Source organism: Danio aesculapii, chromosome 5 (genome assembly GCF_903798145.1).
Source record: "Danio aesculapii chromosome 5, fDanAes4.1, whole genome shotgun sequence".
Taxonomy (NCBI): Eukaryota; Metazoa; Chordata; class Actinopteri; order Cypriniformes; family Danionidae; genus Danio; species Danio aesculapii.
In genome coordinates, this window is record NC_079439.1 from 45,182,585 (window position 1) to 45,198,976 (window position 16,392).

General features: G+C 33.0%; 1 protein-coding gene across 2 annotated transcripts in view; it reads right to left on the reverse strand.

Annotated features, from left to right (window-relative positions):
* The window catches only part of fras1 (Fraser extracellular matrix complex subunit 1), a 252,169-nt gene that overhangs the window by 11,848 nt on the left and 223,929 nt on the right, over positions 1–16,392 (reverse strand). For both annotated transcript variants that reach the window (XM_056458293.1, XM_056458292.1), the window contains 11 exons: positions 14,994–15,240; positions 13,661–14,005; positions 11,852–12,012; positions 11,600–11,747; positions 9,558–9,763; positions 8,780–8,936; positions 6,788–6,988; positions 6,515–6,702; positions 5,901–6,176; positions 2,827–3,059; positions 662–822 (listed from right to left, as the gene is read on the reverse strand). In XM_056458293.1, the coding sequence (XP_056314268.1) occupies positions 662–822; positions 2,827–3,059; positions 5,901–6,176; positions 6,515–6,702; positions 6,788–6,988; positions 8,780–8,936; positions 9,558–9,763; positions 11,600–11,747; positions 11,852–12,012; positions 13,661–14,005; positions 14,994–15,240 (2,323 nt within the window). The remainder of the gene's footprint in view (positions 1–661; positions 823–2,826; positions 3,060–5,900; positions 6,177–6,514; positions 6,703–6,787; positions 6,989–8,779; positions 8,937–9,557; positions 9,764–11,599; positions 11,748–11,851; positions 12,013–13,660; positions 14,006–14,993; positions 15,241–16,392) is intronic.

A 16,392-nucleotide genomic window follows, 5' to 3' on the forward strand; every position in this document is an offset into this window, starting at 1 on the left:
CCAATTCAATTTTAACACTGTTTGTAAGTGATTTGTCTCTTTATGTGTTCGTTGTATCATGAAATGCTATTACCCTAATCTAATTGCCCCTGGTGGGATTAATACAGTTGTTAAACATTAAAACTTAATATGAGTTATAGGTAAAAATAACTACAAGACTAAATGCATGTTCACAAAAAATTATAACTATAACAAGAATGATTTATTTTTTGGAATTATTCTACATTTAAATTTGATATTTGTATCTTTTTCTAACATTTAATATTGAGATAATATAGTATTGTGAGTTCAAAATGGAGATATGTAAAAAAGGTGACTCGAGTGTATCGTTGCAGCCCTAATTATGATTTTGATCTAAATTTTCATTTTTAAATCCTATATCCTATATAAACCTATATATTTTAAAACCTTACATTATTCTAAACTAACAATTAAAACTCTAAAGAATCATGACTTACATTTAATAATCACTGTAAATAAATTGAAGTAATATCATAAAACATTTGTTTTTCATTTGACTGATCTGTAACAGACTGATTTAGTATAGATAAAAGGAGATGAAGCAGCATAAAGACGGCTCATATTTAAAATAGTGTGGACAAGATTTGGATCTGCGGTCCCTTTATTGATCTGATCTGCTAAAGTGTGTGGTTGCTCTTACCAGAGACGCCCTGCAGGTCTTTAAGTGTGACCAGGTTGGAGCAGACATGTTGCTGACGGTAAATGGACTCAGAAAGTAGAAAGTGCAGGTTATGCAGAGGCATGGTGGACACCAGTGGAAGCATCCCATCCTGATGAGGAATCTGAACTGATATGTGGATCCTGTTGAGACGAAACACACTTAACACTTAAAATTTTTTAAATATCTCCATTTTTTAAAAAGTTTTAAATATCTCCATTTTAACAAAACAAAATATTGATTATTAAATCCCAGTAGTAAGTGTGCTAGTTTCAAATATTGTACATTACATTAATTATAGACTAATAATAAATTAATAAATGCAGTACTATAATGACAAGAAAAAACGTATTGACATTTTACATGGAAAATACTCATAGAGTGGGTTTGCTCTCGTTTACACCAGAGATAGTTTTTTTTACGGAGCTTATGTCTTTTTTGAAGTTAACAAGAAGCTTATGATGTTGTTTTATAAAGATGTTCTTGAAAGCATTGTAAGATATGGTATCACAGAGTGGTTAGTCAACTTTTCTGTACAGTGTAAATCTAAGTTGATGCATCTCTTAAAGACAGGATGGAAAATTGTTATACATAATGAATAATTTAATCCTCAAGTTTTATATGAGAATTGTGTCAATCAGGTGGATTTAAAAAAGGATTCTGAAAGATCCAACTCATTTTTTGTTTCCTTAATATGAATGGTTTCCCTCTGGTAGGAGATATAGAGTCCCTAAGTGTAGGTTGAACCGATATAAGAAATCCTTTGTACCAGTTTCAGTGGGTTTACTTAACAAGAGTCTATCTTAATTAGCATTATAATTATTATAACTATTGTATTTTGTATTGTTTTTATTGTTTATTTTTAGTGTATGTCTACAGCAATATGGTGATGCCCATAACAAATTTCCTGTCAAGGACAATAAAGTTTTACTACTACTACTACCTAACTTAATATTTTATAATTAATACTTCAGAGCCATTTTCTACAGTATCAAGTGTCACTTTAAACTGTTGAATGGGGGTTTTTCATATATGGATCTGTAGCATTTAAAAGCTTGAATACTAAAAAACCCCCCAAATAATCATCTCACATCCCATGTAATCATCCAATCAGTGCACGCATGTCAATAAAACAATAAAAATGTGGAGATAGCATTCAATTTAACTCATCCAATCCCTTCAATGTCCACAGCTTGTTAGTTCCCTATACTCATGAACTTACAGTTGAAGTCAGAATTATTAGCCCCCCTGTTTTTTCCCCAATTTCTGTTTCACAGAGAGATTTTTTCAATACATTTCTAAACATAATAGTTATAATAACTCATCTCTAATAACTGATTTATTTTATCTTTGCCATGATAACAGTAAATAATATTTGACTAGATATTTTTCAAGACACTTCTATACAGCTTACAGTAACATTTAAAGGCTTAACTAGGTTAATTAGGTTAACTAGGCAGGATAGGCTAATTAAGCAAGTTATTGTATAATGATGGTTTGTTCTGTAGACTATCAAAAATATATATAGCTTAAAGGAGTTAATAATATTGACCTTGAAATGTTTTTAAAAAAATCAAAACTGCTTTTATTCTAGCCAAAATAAAACAAATAAGACTTTCTCCAGAAGAAAAAATATTATCAGACACACTGTGAAAATTTCCTTGCTCTGTTAAACATCATTTGGGAAATATATATATATTTTTTAATTAAAAGGGGGGCTAATAATTCTGACTTCAACTGTATATGCATGGTATTAATCTGCACATCCATTATATTTCTTAACTTGTTAGTGATCTACGTTACAAACAATAATTACAAACTCATTTTTAGCTACTGTTACTCAACCTCTCAATTTTCAAAATACCATTTTCTTCTTTGAAGTACTCAACATAGGTTGCGAAACTGTTTTGGATCTGCAGTTGTCAAACACTGTTAATTTGTCTTGTTCTTTCAAACGTATAAATTCATTTTGATCTTGCTTAGGCCAGAGGCAAAATAAAAAAAATGATGCAGTCCTCGGCAATCCTTCCAGCTGCATTTCAATCGAAGCATGTTTTTAATTCCTCCTCCTCACAACTCTACCGGGATTTGTCTGGAACAAAAGTCATCTACCCTCAATCATTTGCCTACACAAAGTCTCCCTTTACCTGTTTGGATGCTCTTTGTGTTTGACATCCAGGTATTTTAGAGTGGCGATGAAGGACTGTGCCTGGAAGCCTCGAGCGGTCCCTGTGGTGACGGGAGTGTGACATATTGATCCCTCAGTGCCAATGGTGACAATGTTGCTCCTCAGTGGAGTTCCCAGGTGCCCGGCTTTATCTCTGGCCTGAGCTACACAGCGCACATGGAAACGCCTGCTGAAATAGATGCTGTCCAGGACCTGTGGAGAAAAAGCTCAAACTCAAAGATGGCTTCCGCATCAAATTAACATGACTCCAGACTGCAAATAGATGGTCACATTTGCACTCAAACACTGAGTTCCCTACATCATCTTGTGCTTCAGCAGACAGGCTAAACATACTGTATATCAACTAACATCACAATAACAGTCTTTTAATCCTTGTGTATTGTTCAAATTGACTACCCTTTTATTATGTTCAGGATGAAAACATCCACTGAATTAAACTGCTGTAAAAATGAATCAGATAAATATTTGCTTCAGTTTTTGTTTGCATAAATCTGTTAATCAGCCTCAGTCAGTCCTGATCAAAACTACTAAATGTTTTTATTTTTAGTCCAGGATTTTGACTCTTTAATTGCCAAGTTCATGAAGTCACTGATTTGGGGGGAAAAACACACTTATTTTCAATATAAAAACAATTGTGGAATGTATTCATTTGACCTTTTATTACAGACTTGGAGATGTGAAGGATTAGGAACAACATTGGCTTTGATGCATTGTTAGTTTTTGTGCTGCATCAAATTTATTATTAATTTAAATTCTCCCTCGTTTACTGTTTGTGGCTGTTTTTGCCCTATTGGCTTCTATAATGAAGACACGTTTTTTAATTGCAAAGCCATAACACCATATAATTATGCATTCTTGATTGTTGGGGGTTTTCCATGTTGGGAAGAGATAAATTGCGTAATTTTTACAATAGGGAAACCACCACAATCAAGAATTCATAATTATATGGTGGCACGGCTTTGCAATTAAAAATGTTATGCAAAAATGTAATGGAAGTCAATGAGGCCACAAACATAAGAAAAGTGTAGTAAATTTGCCCACAGTGGGTTGTTGAGTATTTAAATAATTTCAAAGCATTTTCCCAAAATATGTTTCAAAATAAGTTTTTTTTCCACCAAAAATCATTTCATTTGCTAAAACAGAGATAGTTGTGGCCAAATTAAGACTCAACAGCACCCCGTAGTGGATGAAAACGTCTCACACATAACACAAGGGTTTAGATTCAAGTTAAAGTAAACAGTTGAGGAGGCATGTGTTAAAGTGAGAGCAGTCATTAACATTGATCAATAACAAGGACAAAATCACCTATAGGCCTACCTAAACAATGTTAAAGGGATAGTTCACCCAAAAATGAAAACCCTGTAAATTCATAAATATAAAACCTCTATTTTAACCCTCCACAGGTTTCAAACCTGATTAAGTTTCCTTTCTCTGCTTATCACAAAGAAATGTTTTGAATAAAATTGGAAACCATTAACATTTATACCATTTTTCCTACCAACTATGAAAAAATTGGTTTTCAATATTCTTTAAAATATCTTCATGTTCAGCAGAAAAAAGTAACTCACTAAGCTTTAGAACCACTTGCAAGTAAGAAAATTATGAGTACTTTTTTATTAGTGGGAGAACTATCCCTTTAATCACTTATAATGTTTCATTACTGACAGTTCTGTCTTTAAGTTAGGTTAGTAGATTCTTCTTCAATAGTGAAATTGGAATTAAGAAATGTGAAATTTATCTGAACACTAAATGGCATCAGTTATTAGAATATAACATGGTTCAAAACAATCTACTACATTTATTCTGTATTATTATCATTTTCTAGGCGATTAAACATTATGTCAAGGCAATTAAAAATCTTAATTGGCATGACTGAACTTAAAGTAAAACATTTTTAACATTGAGTTATGCGTATATCTCTGGTAAATGTATAAATTAAGACAAGCATACTTTAAATTAAATTTTGCAATTTTAATTAATGCTCTGATAATATTTCCCCATGGTATTGGATATGTTATTGAGTATCGAAGTATTATTTCAAAATTCCAGTATCCTGGCAAAACTCATTTATATTAAATTTTATTTTATTGTTAAATATAATAAATATAAAAAGAGTAACATATAATTACTCTTTTTGTTGATAAGCTACTTTAGTTAACATAACTCATGCTAGCAATCTCAAATTTTAATCTGAGGACTTATATTAGAAATTTTCAATCTATAAACCAAAAATAATAAACAAATTACACTGTAAAAGTGCAGGGTTCAACACATCTCACTCAGGTTGTCCCAACACAAACCAATTAAGTTAAGTTAATTGGTTTTGACAAATTTAAGTGGACTGAACATAAAACAATTAAGTTGAATTGTTAGCCCCCCTGAATCAAAGTTTTTTCCCCAATTTCTGTTTAATAAAGAGATTTTTTCAACACATTTCTTAACATAATAGTTTTAATAACTCATTTCTAATAACTGATTTATTTTATCTTTGCCATGACAATAAATAGATTAGACATTAAATAAATAGATTAGACATTAAATAAATAGATTAGACATTAAATAAATAGATTAGACATTAAATAAATAGATTAGACATTAAATAAATAGACAGTAAATAATATTTGACTAAATATTTTTCAAGACACTTCTATACAGCTTAAAGTGACATTTAAAGGCTGAACTAGGTTAATTAGGTTAACTAGGCAGGTTAGGGTAATCAAGCAAGTTATTGTATAACGATGGTTTGTTCTGTAGATTACCGAAAAAATATAGCTTAAAGGGACTAATAATTTTGACTTAAAAATGTTTTTTTTAAATATTAAAAACTGCTTTTATTCTAGCCGAAATAAAACAAATAAGACTTTCTTCAGAAGAAAAAATATTATCAGACATACTGTGAAAATTTCCTTGCTATGTTAAACATCATTTGGGAAATATTTTTAAAAAGAAAAACAATTTCAAAGGGGGCTGAATAATTCTGATTTCAACAGTAAGTATTTTTATTAATGAATTTTTTGAATGTATGAGACGAACCATGTGATTGATTGTAGTGTAGGGAGTGTTGTCGGTCACAGTCTCGAAGGGAGATCTTGCTCCGCTGGTGTCTGTAGGAGTTGCCACCTCCCAGCTGAAGTGCAGAGAAGTCTGGTTGATGCCTGCTTCCTCACAGCGCTCCTTCATAACGGAGTATTTGGGGTAGTGGGGGTCACAGGGGGTCACACAGACCAGCGGATATCCAGGAGACGGAGACTTCTTACTGCCCTCTTTAGTGACCTCCTGAACGTAGTCATAATCTGATAGAGACACCACCTGTGAACAAAACAAAAAGACCACATGAGATTACATTTAAACAACACTTTACAGACATTTTACAGCTCTCATGTGCTGTTAAAAGATTTAGGAGTACTGAAGATGAAACTTTTTTGATTAGTTTGTATTAGTATTTTTTATTAGATGTGAAAAAGTTGATGTTTTAATACAATAAAAATCTCTAAAGTGATGTTTGTAATCCAAATTGTATGCTAATGTATTAAAATATCTATTTAAATGACTAAGTATTAAATTACATCACTAAACATAAACTGAGTGCAAAAACTATAAATGAAATAAAATGTATTTCTTGTTTTTTTCAAGTGTACGATTCTTACAATGGGTGGAGCCGGAAGAATGAGACTTCCTGCGGCCTCCTGATCCAGAATAGTGACTGTTGCAATGGTAATCTCTCCAAGAACGGCTTCAACTGGGTCATCAGGTCCAAGGACCAAAGAGAAAGACTCGTGCCACTCTCTGTCCTCGTTGGACAGAATCTCCACCTTAAACATGATGTGGTCCACACCTTTTCAACACATTTGTCATAGATTAGAATAACGCTCTTGTTTAGAAATGTGAAATGAAAAAACTAATTCATAAATATAACTTACCAGGGCTGTACTTAAGCACTCGACTCTTTGGGTTATAGTCCACACCTGACTGGGCCGATCCATCCCTTGTGCTGCATCGGATTTTGGAGGTGCGGTCAAGGTCTCCTTTACGAATTACCTTGATATTCAAAACCTCGATGCCATCGGGACCAGGCGGCTCCCGAACTTGATATGAGGCTTGTTCGAACTCGATCGTGGGTGCTGAAAAGCAGGACATGCACGGTTTTAACATTCACGTGTTTATGAAAATAAACACTTCCGACTTTCAAGCTATATGTTTGAAGAGTTCAAATGCGAAAGTCTATCTGAAATTTCCCTCTAGAATGTAGCATTTCTGTAAGAGTCCTGTCTGTGTGTTGGATCATTTATTTCAATTTTATGGCCATGAATAGATTCTTTTATTGACTTTAAATTGAAATCTGCACATAAACATACGATCATGAGAAAAATGCTCATTTTAGAACATTTCAGATGGCACATAAGCTTTTGCATCTGAACTAATCCTTTTATCTATATTATTTCTACACCCCATGATGCTTTGTGTGAATCATAACAGTAACTTGCATTAAACTTTAAGTAATTATTATAGGTGTCTTAAATATTATCGTAATTAGGGACTACAAAGAAAAAAAAAAACAATCTGAAGAAACAAAACTGTCAATTCAAAAGAGCTTTGGCCACAGATTTGCTTGTGTTTTTATGATAAAAAGGCACAATGCCTAAAAGTCAGTTTTTAATATGGATATAGATCATTTGTAGTAGGGCTGTACAATATTGCAAAAAATATTACATTGCAATTTTTTACTTTGCTGCAGTTTATATTGTGATATGAATACGATTTCAGCAGATGACTTGAATAGCTCTATTTGGAATGAAATCATTACCTTTGATTGATTGGAATAATCATGGGAGTGAATCAATGGAATTGCAAGAATAAATAAATAAGATAAAAGTGAAATAAGTAGTCAGATACAGTAATACGATATGATTTTCATGATATTTTGCCCCTGAAAATGATAGATCACGATATCAGCGATATAGCACAAGAAAACCATCCACAATGCATTATGATATTTGTAAATAAAGATGGAAAAATGCACCAAAAAGTTACAAGATGTATTTTTTTTATTAACATCACCTACGGTGCTCAGCATATATAAGTACACACCACATACTTTTAATAGGAAGCTATACAATATTATATTTGTACATATACATTAGATTAGTCAGTACTGAAGCCAAATCTGGAGTTTACCTAACAAAATATTGTTGTCTTAGGTTGTAACTTTTTTTTTTTTTGCAACATTTTCCTTGAATTTAATTGTATTATCTTTCAATTTCTAAATATGTTTGGTGACTAAAATATTATTTTAATAAATATATCTGTTTAATAAATCGGTTTTGTTTCAATGCACCAAAATACATTGCCTATATTCACTGAGAAATTGAGATAAATATTCATTTTCAAAAGGGAGTGTGCTCAATTATGCTGAGTACTGTATATTTCTTAGAATTGCAACAATATGTTCGATCCACCATAATGAGAAACCCCACCTCATGCATATCGCTATGTTGTCCAGCGCCTATAGAATAATCAAATGTAAAGTAAAATGTAAATACTGTACATTGGTTATTGCTGATCAACAATAATAATCCCAACACCACACAGCAGATATTGCGATGTGACTATTGTAAGTGCATACATTCCAATATCAATGCAGCATCAATATATTGTGCAGCCCATTTGTAGCACAACCTTATTCCACAAAATGATTTGTTCCAGTTTTATTTTTTGATTGAAAGTTCCTAAAACTAGATGTGCAGCCTATAATATTAAACACAGTCAGCATATGCAGACAACTTTGGATAAATGTGAGAATTTGAAGCTGTTGTTAGCAGCATGTTCCACAAGTGAAAATGTTAATAAGCATAATTTTATTTTGTGGTTTAGGATTGTGATTTTTATTAGTAGACAACCCACTACCTACTCACCATCTTCATCATTAGTGATGGTCACAGTCACAATGTCGTTGACTCCAATCATGGCTCCAATCCAATGGTCACCCTGTGGGCTTCCAAGGTGGACCTGGAACTCCTCTTCAGGCTCAAACACGGAGTCATCCTGGATCAGTACTGTACAATTCTTCACCTGCCAATCAGAATCAAGGCTTTAAAAATGTCTTTGCTTACTATTGTACATAAAGGTCTCGTAGAGTGTTCTGAAATGTGCATACGTAATCTAAACTGAAAAAAAGAAGACAGGTCAGATCATATAGTAGCTCCTCCCCTTTATATAAAACAGCCAATAGTGTTTAATTGCATCACAGCTCTGCCAGTGAGAGTGGTTGAAATCAATCACATTGAATGAGATGTATTTTGAAGGGGGTGGGACATGTTAGATATTATATAGAGCATTTGATTGGTCAGAAGATTTGATGAGAAACTGTGTGAAGTATGATGTCAAAAAATAATTGATCCATTTAGGATCCCCAAAGTGATAAACTGCAAACTTTGATGGTTTATATCAGGTTTAAAATGTGAATTTTGTCACTGTTTTGAAGGACACTAGATTATACTGTAGATATCCTTTAAACTAACAAACTAATATTAAAAAAATAATTGATTTTAATTTCACAGGACCATTAAACATCAACACAGAGTTCATATGAAACCACAACCATTTCATAAAACATCAAAATCTGTTGACCCAAAGTCTGATGTCACAAGTGATTATTACAGACAAGACCTGTCTGTTTGAAAGAAATCATACCTTCTCCCCTTTCTGAAAGGTGATTCTGAAATCATCTGCATTTCTCCTCTCCTCAAAGTCATCCATCACCATTGCAGACATTGTGCGGGTGAAACAACGGACAGAAGATTTATAGGACAGATCTCCTGTTCTAAAAATAGGGATGTGCAGGATGCCATCTTTTTCCTTCACTGTATACGCCAGCTTGTCAAACTGCATGCTTGGGACTGTAAGAAGAAAGCACTGATTCCATGAGTATCTATATAAGTGTTTATATGCTTCATGATTGTTAACCCTCTGGGCCACTTCGCTTGGTCATGCATGATTTTTTTATTTTATAAAAAAGAAATTTAAAATAATTTTTTCAATAACATTTTTTTGCTTATTTAAAATTACTGTAATATAAGTAATTTTGAGGGGATTTTATGATGTGATTTTACTTTAAAACATTTTGAGCTATTGTTCCAAGTTAGATTTATTTATTTATTTATTCATTCATTTTCTTTTTGGCTTAGTCTCTTTATTAATCAGGGGTCGCCACAGCAGAATCAACCGCCAACTTATCCAGCATATGTTTTTTACACAGCGAATGCCCTTCCAGCTGCAGCCCAACACTGGGAAACACTCACACACTCTTGCACACACACACACGGCTAATTTAGCTTATTCAATTCACCTGTACCACATGTCTTTGGACTGTGGGAGAAACCGGAGCACCCGGAGGAAACCCACGCGAACACAGGGAGAACATGCAAACTTCACACAGAAATGCCAACTGACTCAGCCGAGGCTCGAACCAGTGACCTTCTTGCTATGAGGCGATTGTGCTACCCACTGCGCCACCGTGCTGCCCTTATTTCTTTATTTTATTTTTTAAATAAATGCAAAACTTCTCATAAAAAACAGTGCCATACGGAGGTGTTAAAAATAAAAATTGTGTAGCTGTAAATATAAATATAAAGAAAGCCTTTTGAATTCCCCTTGTTTAATTAAAATTCTTAGTTTTGTTAGGTTTTGCATTTAGATAAAATAAAAATAATAAAACACACACCTATATATATATACATAACTTTCTATCATTTATATACAGCTGAGGTCAGAATTATTAGCCCCCCTGAATTATTAACCCCCCTATTTATTTTTTCCCCAATTTCTGTTTAACGGAGAGAAGATTTTTTTTCAACACATTTCTAAACATAATAGTTTTAATAACTCATTTCTAATAATTGATTTATTTTATCTTTGCCATGATGACAGTAAATAATATTTTTCTAGATATTTCTCAAGGCACAAAGTAACTAGACACTAAAGACACTATACACCTTAATGTGACAACTAGGTTTAACTAGGTTAATTAGGTTAACTAGGCAGGTTAGGGTAATTAGGCAAGTTATTGTATAATGATGTTTTGTTCTATAGACTATCAAAAATATATAGCTTAAAGTGGACAATAATTTTGACCTTAAAATGTTTTTTAAAAAACTAAAAAATGCTTTTATTCTAGCCGAAATAAAACAAATAAGACTTTCTCCAGAAGAAAAAATATTATCAGACATACTGTGAAAATTTCTTTGCTCTGTTAAACATCATTTGGGAAATATTTAAAAAAGAAAAAGAAAAAAATCAAAGGTAGGCTAATAATTCTGACTTCATATGTATATACATAAATATACATACACATCATATATCACATACATCAAATTCTACACATTCTCTATGTGGGTGTCTGTTGTATCCCCCTCAATGTTTCTGCACAGTGATTTATTTGTAGTTTGTACCATCAAAAAAATATTTGAGTTTTTCCTCTTTTTTTCCGGATTTTATCTGTAATTTACTTTTTATTATTTTTGACGGAGGTAGCTAGTTCTGTCATTAAATTGTGTGTGTGTGTGAGAGTCTGTGTATGCATGTGTGTGTGGATTAAGAATGCAGCCAAAGTTAAAGAGTGTCATCCAATTAAGCAGAGAAATGTATGTGTTCAAAACACAATATTCTTCTATCATTTCTGACTGAAGAGGCCCAGATGGTTAAATCACAGAGACTATAATGATAAGAGAACGCACTGTCTTGAGTGGTGTCAGTGATGTAGACAGAGGCTTCATAGGGTTCAGTCAGGACCGCTCCATTAGCAGAGCTAAGAAACACGATGAAGGATTCTTTCCCTTCTATTGTTGGGTTCTGGATGTCATCCATAATGGTCAAACTGCATGTCTAGAAAAGAGTAAACAAATGATGCACATGATTTTGCTGGAAAAAAACACCTTAAAGAGCGATATTGTTCACAGTATGTCAGAACAGAAGTTTTATTTTATTACCTCCTCGGTCTTGCCTGGTTTGAATTCTACTTTTTTAGAGCTGGGGATATAGTCGACTCCAGGTGTGGCTGAATCGTGTTCTGCAGGACGTGTGGCGCACCACACTGAGGTGACTGATGAAAGGTCACTGCCCTGCCGCAGAACAGGGATTTCAATGGTGCCTGTGGGAGGATATTGCATAGGTGTTGTAGTAGACATACTACAAAATGCTGAGTATACACTAGCACACAAAAAATAGAGTTCAGCAAGTGTGCATTTAACTGATCGAAAGTGATTTATTTCTATCCAAATAAATGCTACTTCATTAAAATAATCTAGAAAAAATGTATCCTAGTTGCCATGAAAAAAACAACAACACCGCAAACATGTTTTTTCTTACTTTGAGTTTTTGTCTTGTTTCTAGTCTAAAAATCTAGAAATCATTTTCTAGACAAGTGTTACATGCCTGGGGATGTTTCTCTGTTGTTCACTCCTCCCCTTTCCGTTTTTTATTAGCTGTCTGCTGTTCTTCTAAAATCTAGGTGTTCCAATTGGCTCGCAGAGTTTTCACGAGTAGACCAATCAGAAAAGAATGGGGTTATTTAAGAGCTCCAGTGACAACTCAGGGTGGGGTTGGTCTTTCTGTGTGACATTGGTGTGCCTGTCCTGTTCTCTAGTTTGCTTTAGTTTTTTTTTGTACATCTATTCAAAACGCCCAAACTAAATCTGCTTAAATCTACTAAAAGGGATGTAAAAGTGAAATACGCCACGTGACTTTTTACACACACATAGTTGATTCTCTGTTTAGGTCAGAAGCAGGTGCTACCAGTTGTATGTTTTTTTTCCAGCGTGTGCAATTTAGTGAGGGGTGTGTGACGCCGAAGATGTTGTTTTTTTTCTATTTTCAGATTTCTCTTTAGTTAATTAGAGATGGGGAGAGTTTAGTTAGCGGGTGTTTGATTTGCTATTTCCTTAGATTTGACACCACTTATTTTCCTTCTCTCTATCAGGTTTGTTTCAATTGATTTGTTTGCTTATCACTTTGGGTGATTAAATATTCTTTTTATTCTTATCTTAATTGTAAATAAAGCAAACCTTTTTTTGCCACGTCCGTTGTCTGTGACAATCCATAGCAGCTAACGTCTCAGGGGAATAAAAAAATTAAATATTGGTTTGTCACAATTATGTTTAGTCCTCCGAGTCAAATGGGGCGCAACAACGAGCACGATTATTGCCTTGTTTTCAGAAACAATAAATTTTAAAAACATTATTTCAAAGCCAAAACAAGATTATAATTTGTTTTATAATTGTTCATTTTAATAATAACAATGTGAGCAAGCAAAATAAATATGGCAAATTTAGATTTCTTGTGGACTTTAAAGTCTTTCACAAAAGATTAGAGTCTGCTTTTACTACGGGTAATACTTTACTACATGCTTGTGTGTTGCACTGCTGACTAAATGGCAATATGTCGTACTGCTCTTAGTAAATGTGCAGTTTTTTGCAGCACAAAAGTGTTCTTGGAGCTTCATATAATAACAGTTGAACAACTTAAGTCACACTAAATGTTTGGACAATGTTTTTGTTCCTTTTTATGTCTCGGAACCGTTGCTGTTTATGAGAGGTTTCTCAGATTTCATCTATATTATCTTAATTTGAGTTCTGAAGATAAACAGGGGTTGGAACGACAAAAGCAAGAGTAATTAATAATAGAGTTTATATTTTTGAGTAAACTAATCCTGCAACTAAATATTTTCAGTCTCGCAATTAATAAATCAACCACTACTTTTAAAGCAAATCAACTGATGCACACGACACAACTCCACCAACCTGCATCTTCACTGAAGGTGAATGACGCGTTTCCCAGAAACACAGTAGAGGCGTCGTTGGGCCCGTCGATGATGACTTTAGCCACAGTAACGTCGCCCATCCTTGCGTTATCTGAGGCGTCTGACAACACCAGCTCAAACTCCTCAGAGAGCTCATACTCGCTGTCATCGATCAGCTTGACATCACAGGTGGACATGCTCACTCCGGGACCAAAGATGAGTCTGTTGTCGCCGCTCATGCCACGGGTCTTGTAGTCGGAGCCAGACTCGAGAGCGTGGAGACTGCTGCCCCGAGCTGATTTAGGCACAGTGTAGCACAGGGCAGAGACTGTGCTGCTGGTGTCGCCTGACCAAACAAAAGAGAGTTTAGAAAAACAACTGAATAAAACACAAAGATGAACCTTAGCCTTAACCTTAACCTTATTTAACATGCTGACATATTACTTTTTTAAAAGGGATTTTTTTTTGTACACTGTAAAAAAAAACTATGTTGACTCAATTTAAAATTTGAACAAACTTCAGAAAATTTTTGAGTTGACTCAACTTTCAACCCAATCACTTCACTTGACTCGATTAAAGTTAAGTAAACTCAAAAATGTCCTGAAGTTTGTTGCCTTAAAATTTTATGTTGAGTCAACTTTTTTTTACAGTTTAGTACCATCAATTACTTTTAATAAGTATAGTACTATATTTATAGTAGTGTGTACATAAACATAAATAAATCTTTTATTTATTTATTTTTATATTATGGAATAGTTGTGCCATGCTAAATGATGCTACATGAAAGCTGAAGGTAAATATTCAAATAAATAACAATATCAATTAGTAAGTATTTTAATGTTATTGCTTATAACAAAAAATTTTATACATAATATTTACAATACTTGTTCTAAAAATATTCTGGTAAAAAAGGTAAATCCTAGTAACTTGCAAATAACAGAAAAAATGTAAATAAAAAAAAAAAAATATTTAAATAATTATTACTATACTACATTGTCTAAATAGCTTAATATACACAATTCTGCCAAAAAAAAAGCCCAAAATTTTTTTTATGGCTGATAACCATCAAATAGCCAATTTACATAATACACTGCATAAGAACAAAATGATATAAACTAATATTTGCTTTATTTACTAATAATTAGTAGTGTTTTTAAATAGTATTGTTAATCAACCATTTAGTGGAACCAAATTAAATTGGAAAACCATAACTAAATATTTAATATTGACTGATACATATCGAATATTTATATTATATATATAGTATTAAATGTTTTCCCTAATCTTAAAGATTATCTAGTATGTTGAGCATCATTATCAATACTTTTACTGACCTTTTCTCTCAACAGGAGCAAAGATGAAGCCGGTGCTCTCATTGACGTGGTAGGTTTTCTTATCAAACTGCAGAGTGGGCTCATCCTCCGTGTCATTGATATTGACTTTAGCTCGAGTCACTGAGCCTAGCAGGGCGTACACTGGCATACTCAGCTCCACATTAAAGCTCTCAATGTTCTCAAACACCTGGTCATCGTTGATCACAATGGTGCACACCTTGGTGTCTTCTCTCTCATCAAATTGAACCTGCAGAACCACATTAACAGAGCATTTTATAACAACTTAATAACAATGTCTTAAAAATATTGCCAGACTATGACATATGCAGCCGATGTTGAATACAGAAATGCGTTTTTGAATTTGTGGCTAGATTATTGTAATGCGTTACTAAATAGTTGCCCTGTAGGCCTAATAAATAAACTTCAGCTGGCTCAAATTGCAGCAGATTGAATGCTAATATTGTATACATTATTAAATCCCATTGATTACTTTCAAATCCCCGAAAAGCCTAGCTCCCCAATATCTGAGAAAGCTCCCAGTGCATTACAGAAAATATGGCTTATTATACAACTGTTGTCTCACGCAAAATTTTTTTTACACAAAACTAAATGACATGGTCTTTATTCATTTATTTATTTATTTATTCATTTATATGTTTATTTCAGTCAACATCGCTCTTAAAAGTAGAATGTTCTCTTTTTTACCCCACAAATGAAAATGCATTCACAATCACCACTCAATGCCCCACTACATAAATACATTGTAATAAATTATGAAGTAGTGTAATTTTTTTAATAGTTTATTACCTAATTAAGAATTTTCGTAATTTTTTGTTGATTTGCAAATTAAAATTGTTCTTAAAACCACTGTTCTCAGTTTTCTCATGACACACTGTTTATAAAACTAAGTGTATCTCACAAACAAATTGATATAATTAGTCCAAATCAATTGTATATAGTTTCGAAGTGTTTTATGCATGTTTTTATACTGACAAGTTTAAGGTTGACATTTGTGTTATTTCTGTAGATGGTAAAATATGTAAAAAAAAACAAAACTATTTTCTCTTTTTTGTGGTTTATTGCACTTTTATGCTATTTAACTAGGTAATATGGATTCATTGCATACAGATATGTGCCAAAAAATTTATTATAGAAGAAAAAATTTATTTATTTTAATAATTTGTTTCATAAAGTGAAACTTGTGAGTTTTATTAGTTTACTACACACAAAGTGTAATATTACAAGCTTTCATTTGTTTTAATTTTAATGATTATGGATTAAAGATGAAAAAACCCAAATCCAGTTTTTCACAAAATTAGAATACCATGACAAAGTTCAACATTGTATGCTCCTTGTGTCTCAATCTAGTCCGCTAATTAATGCAAAGCCTAGAAATTGC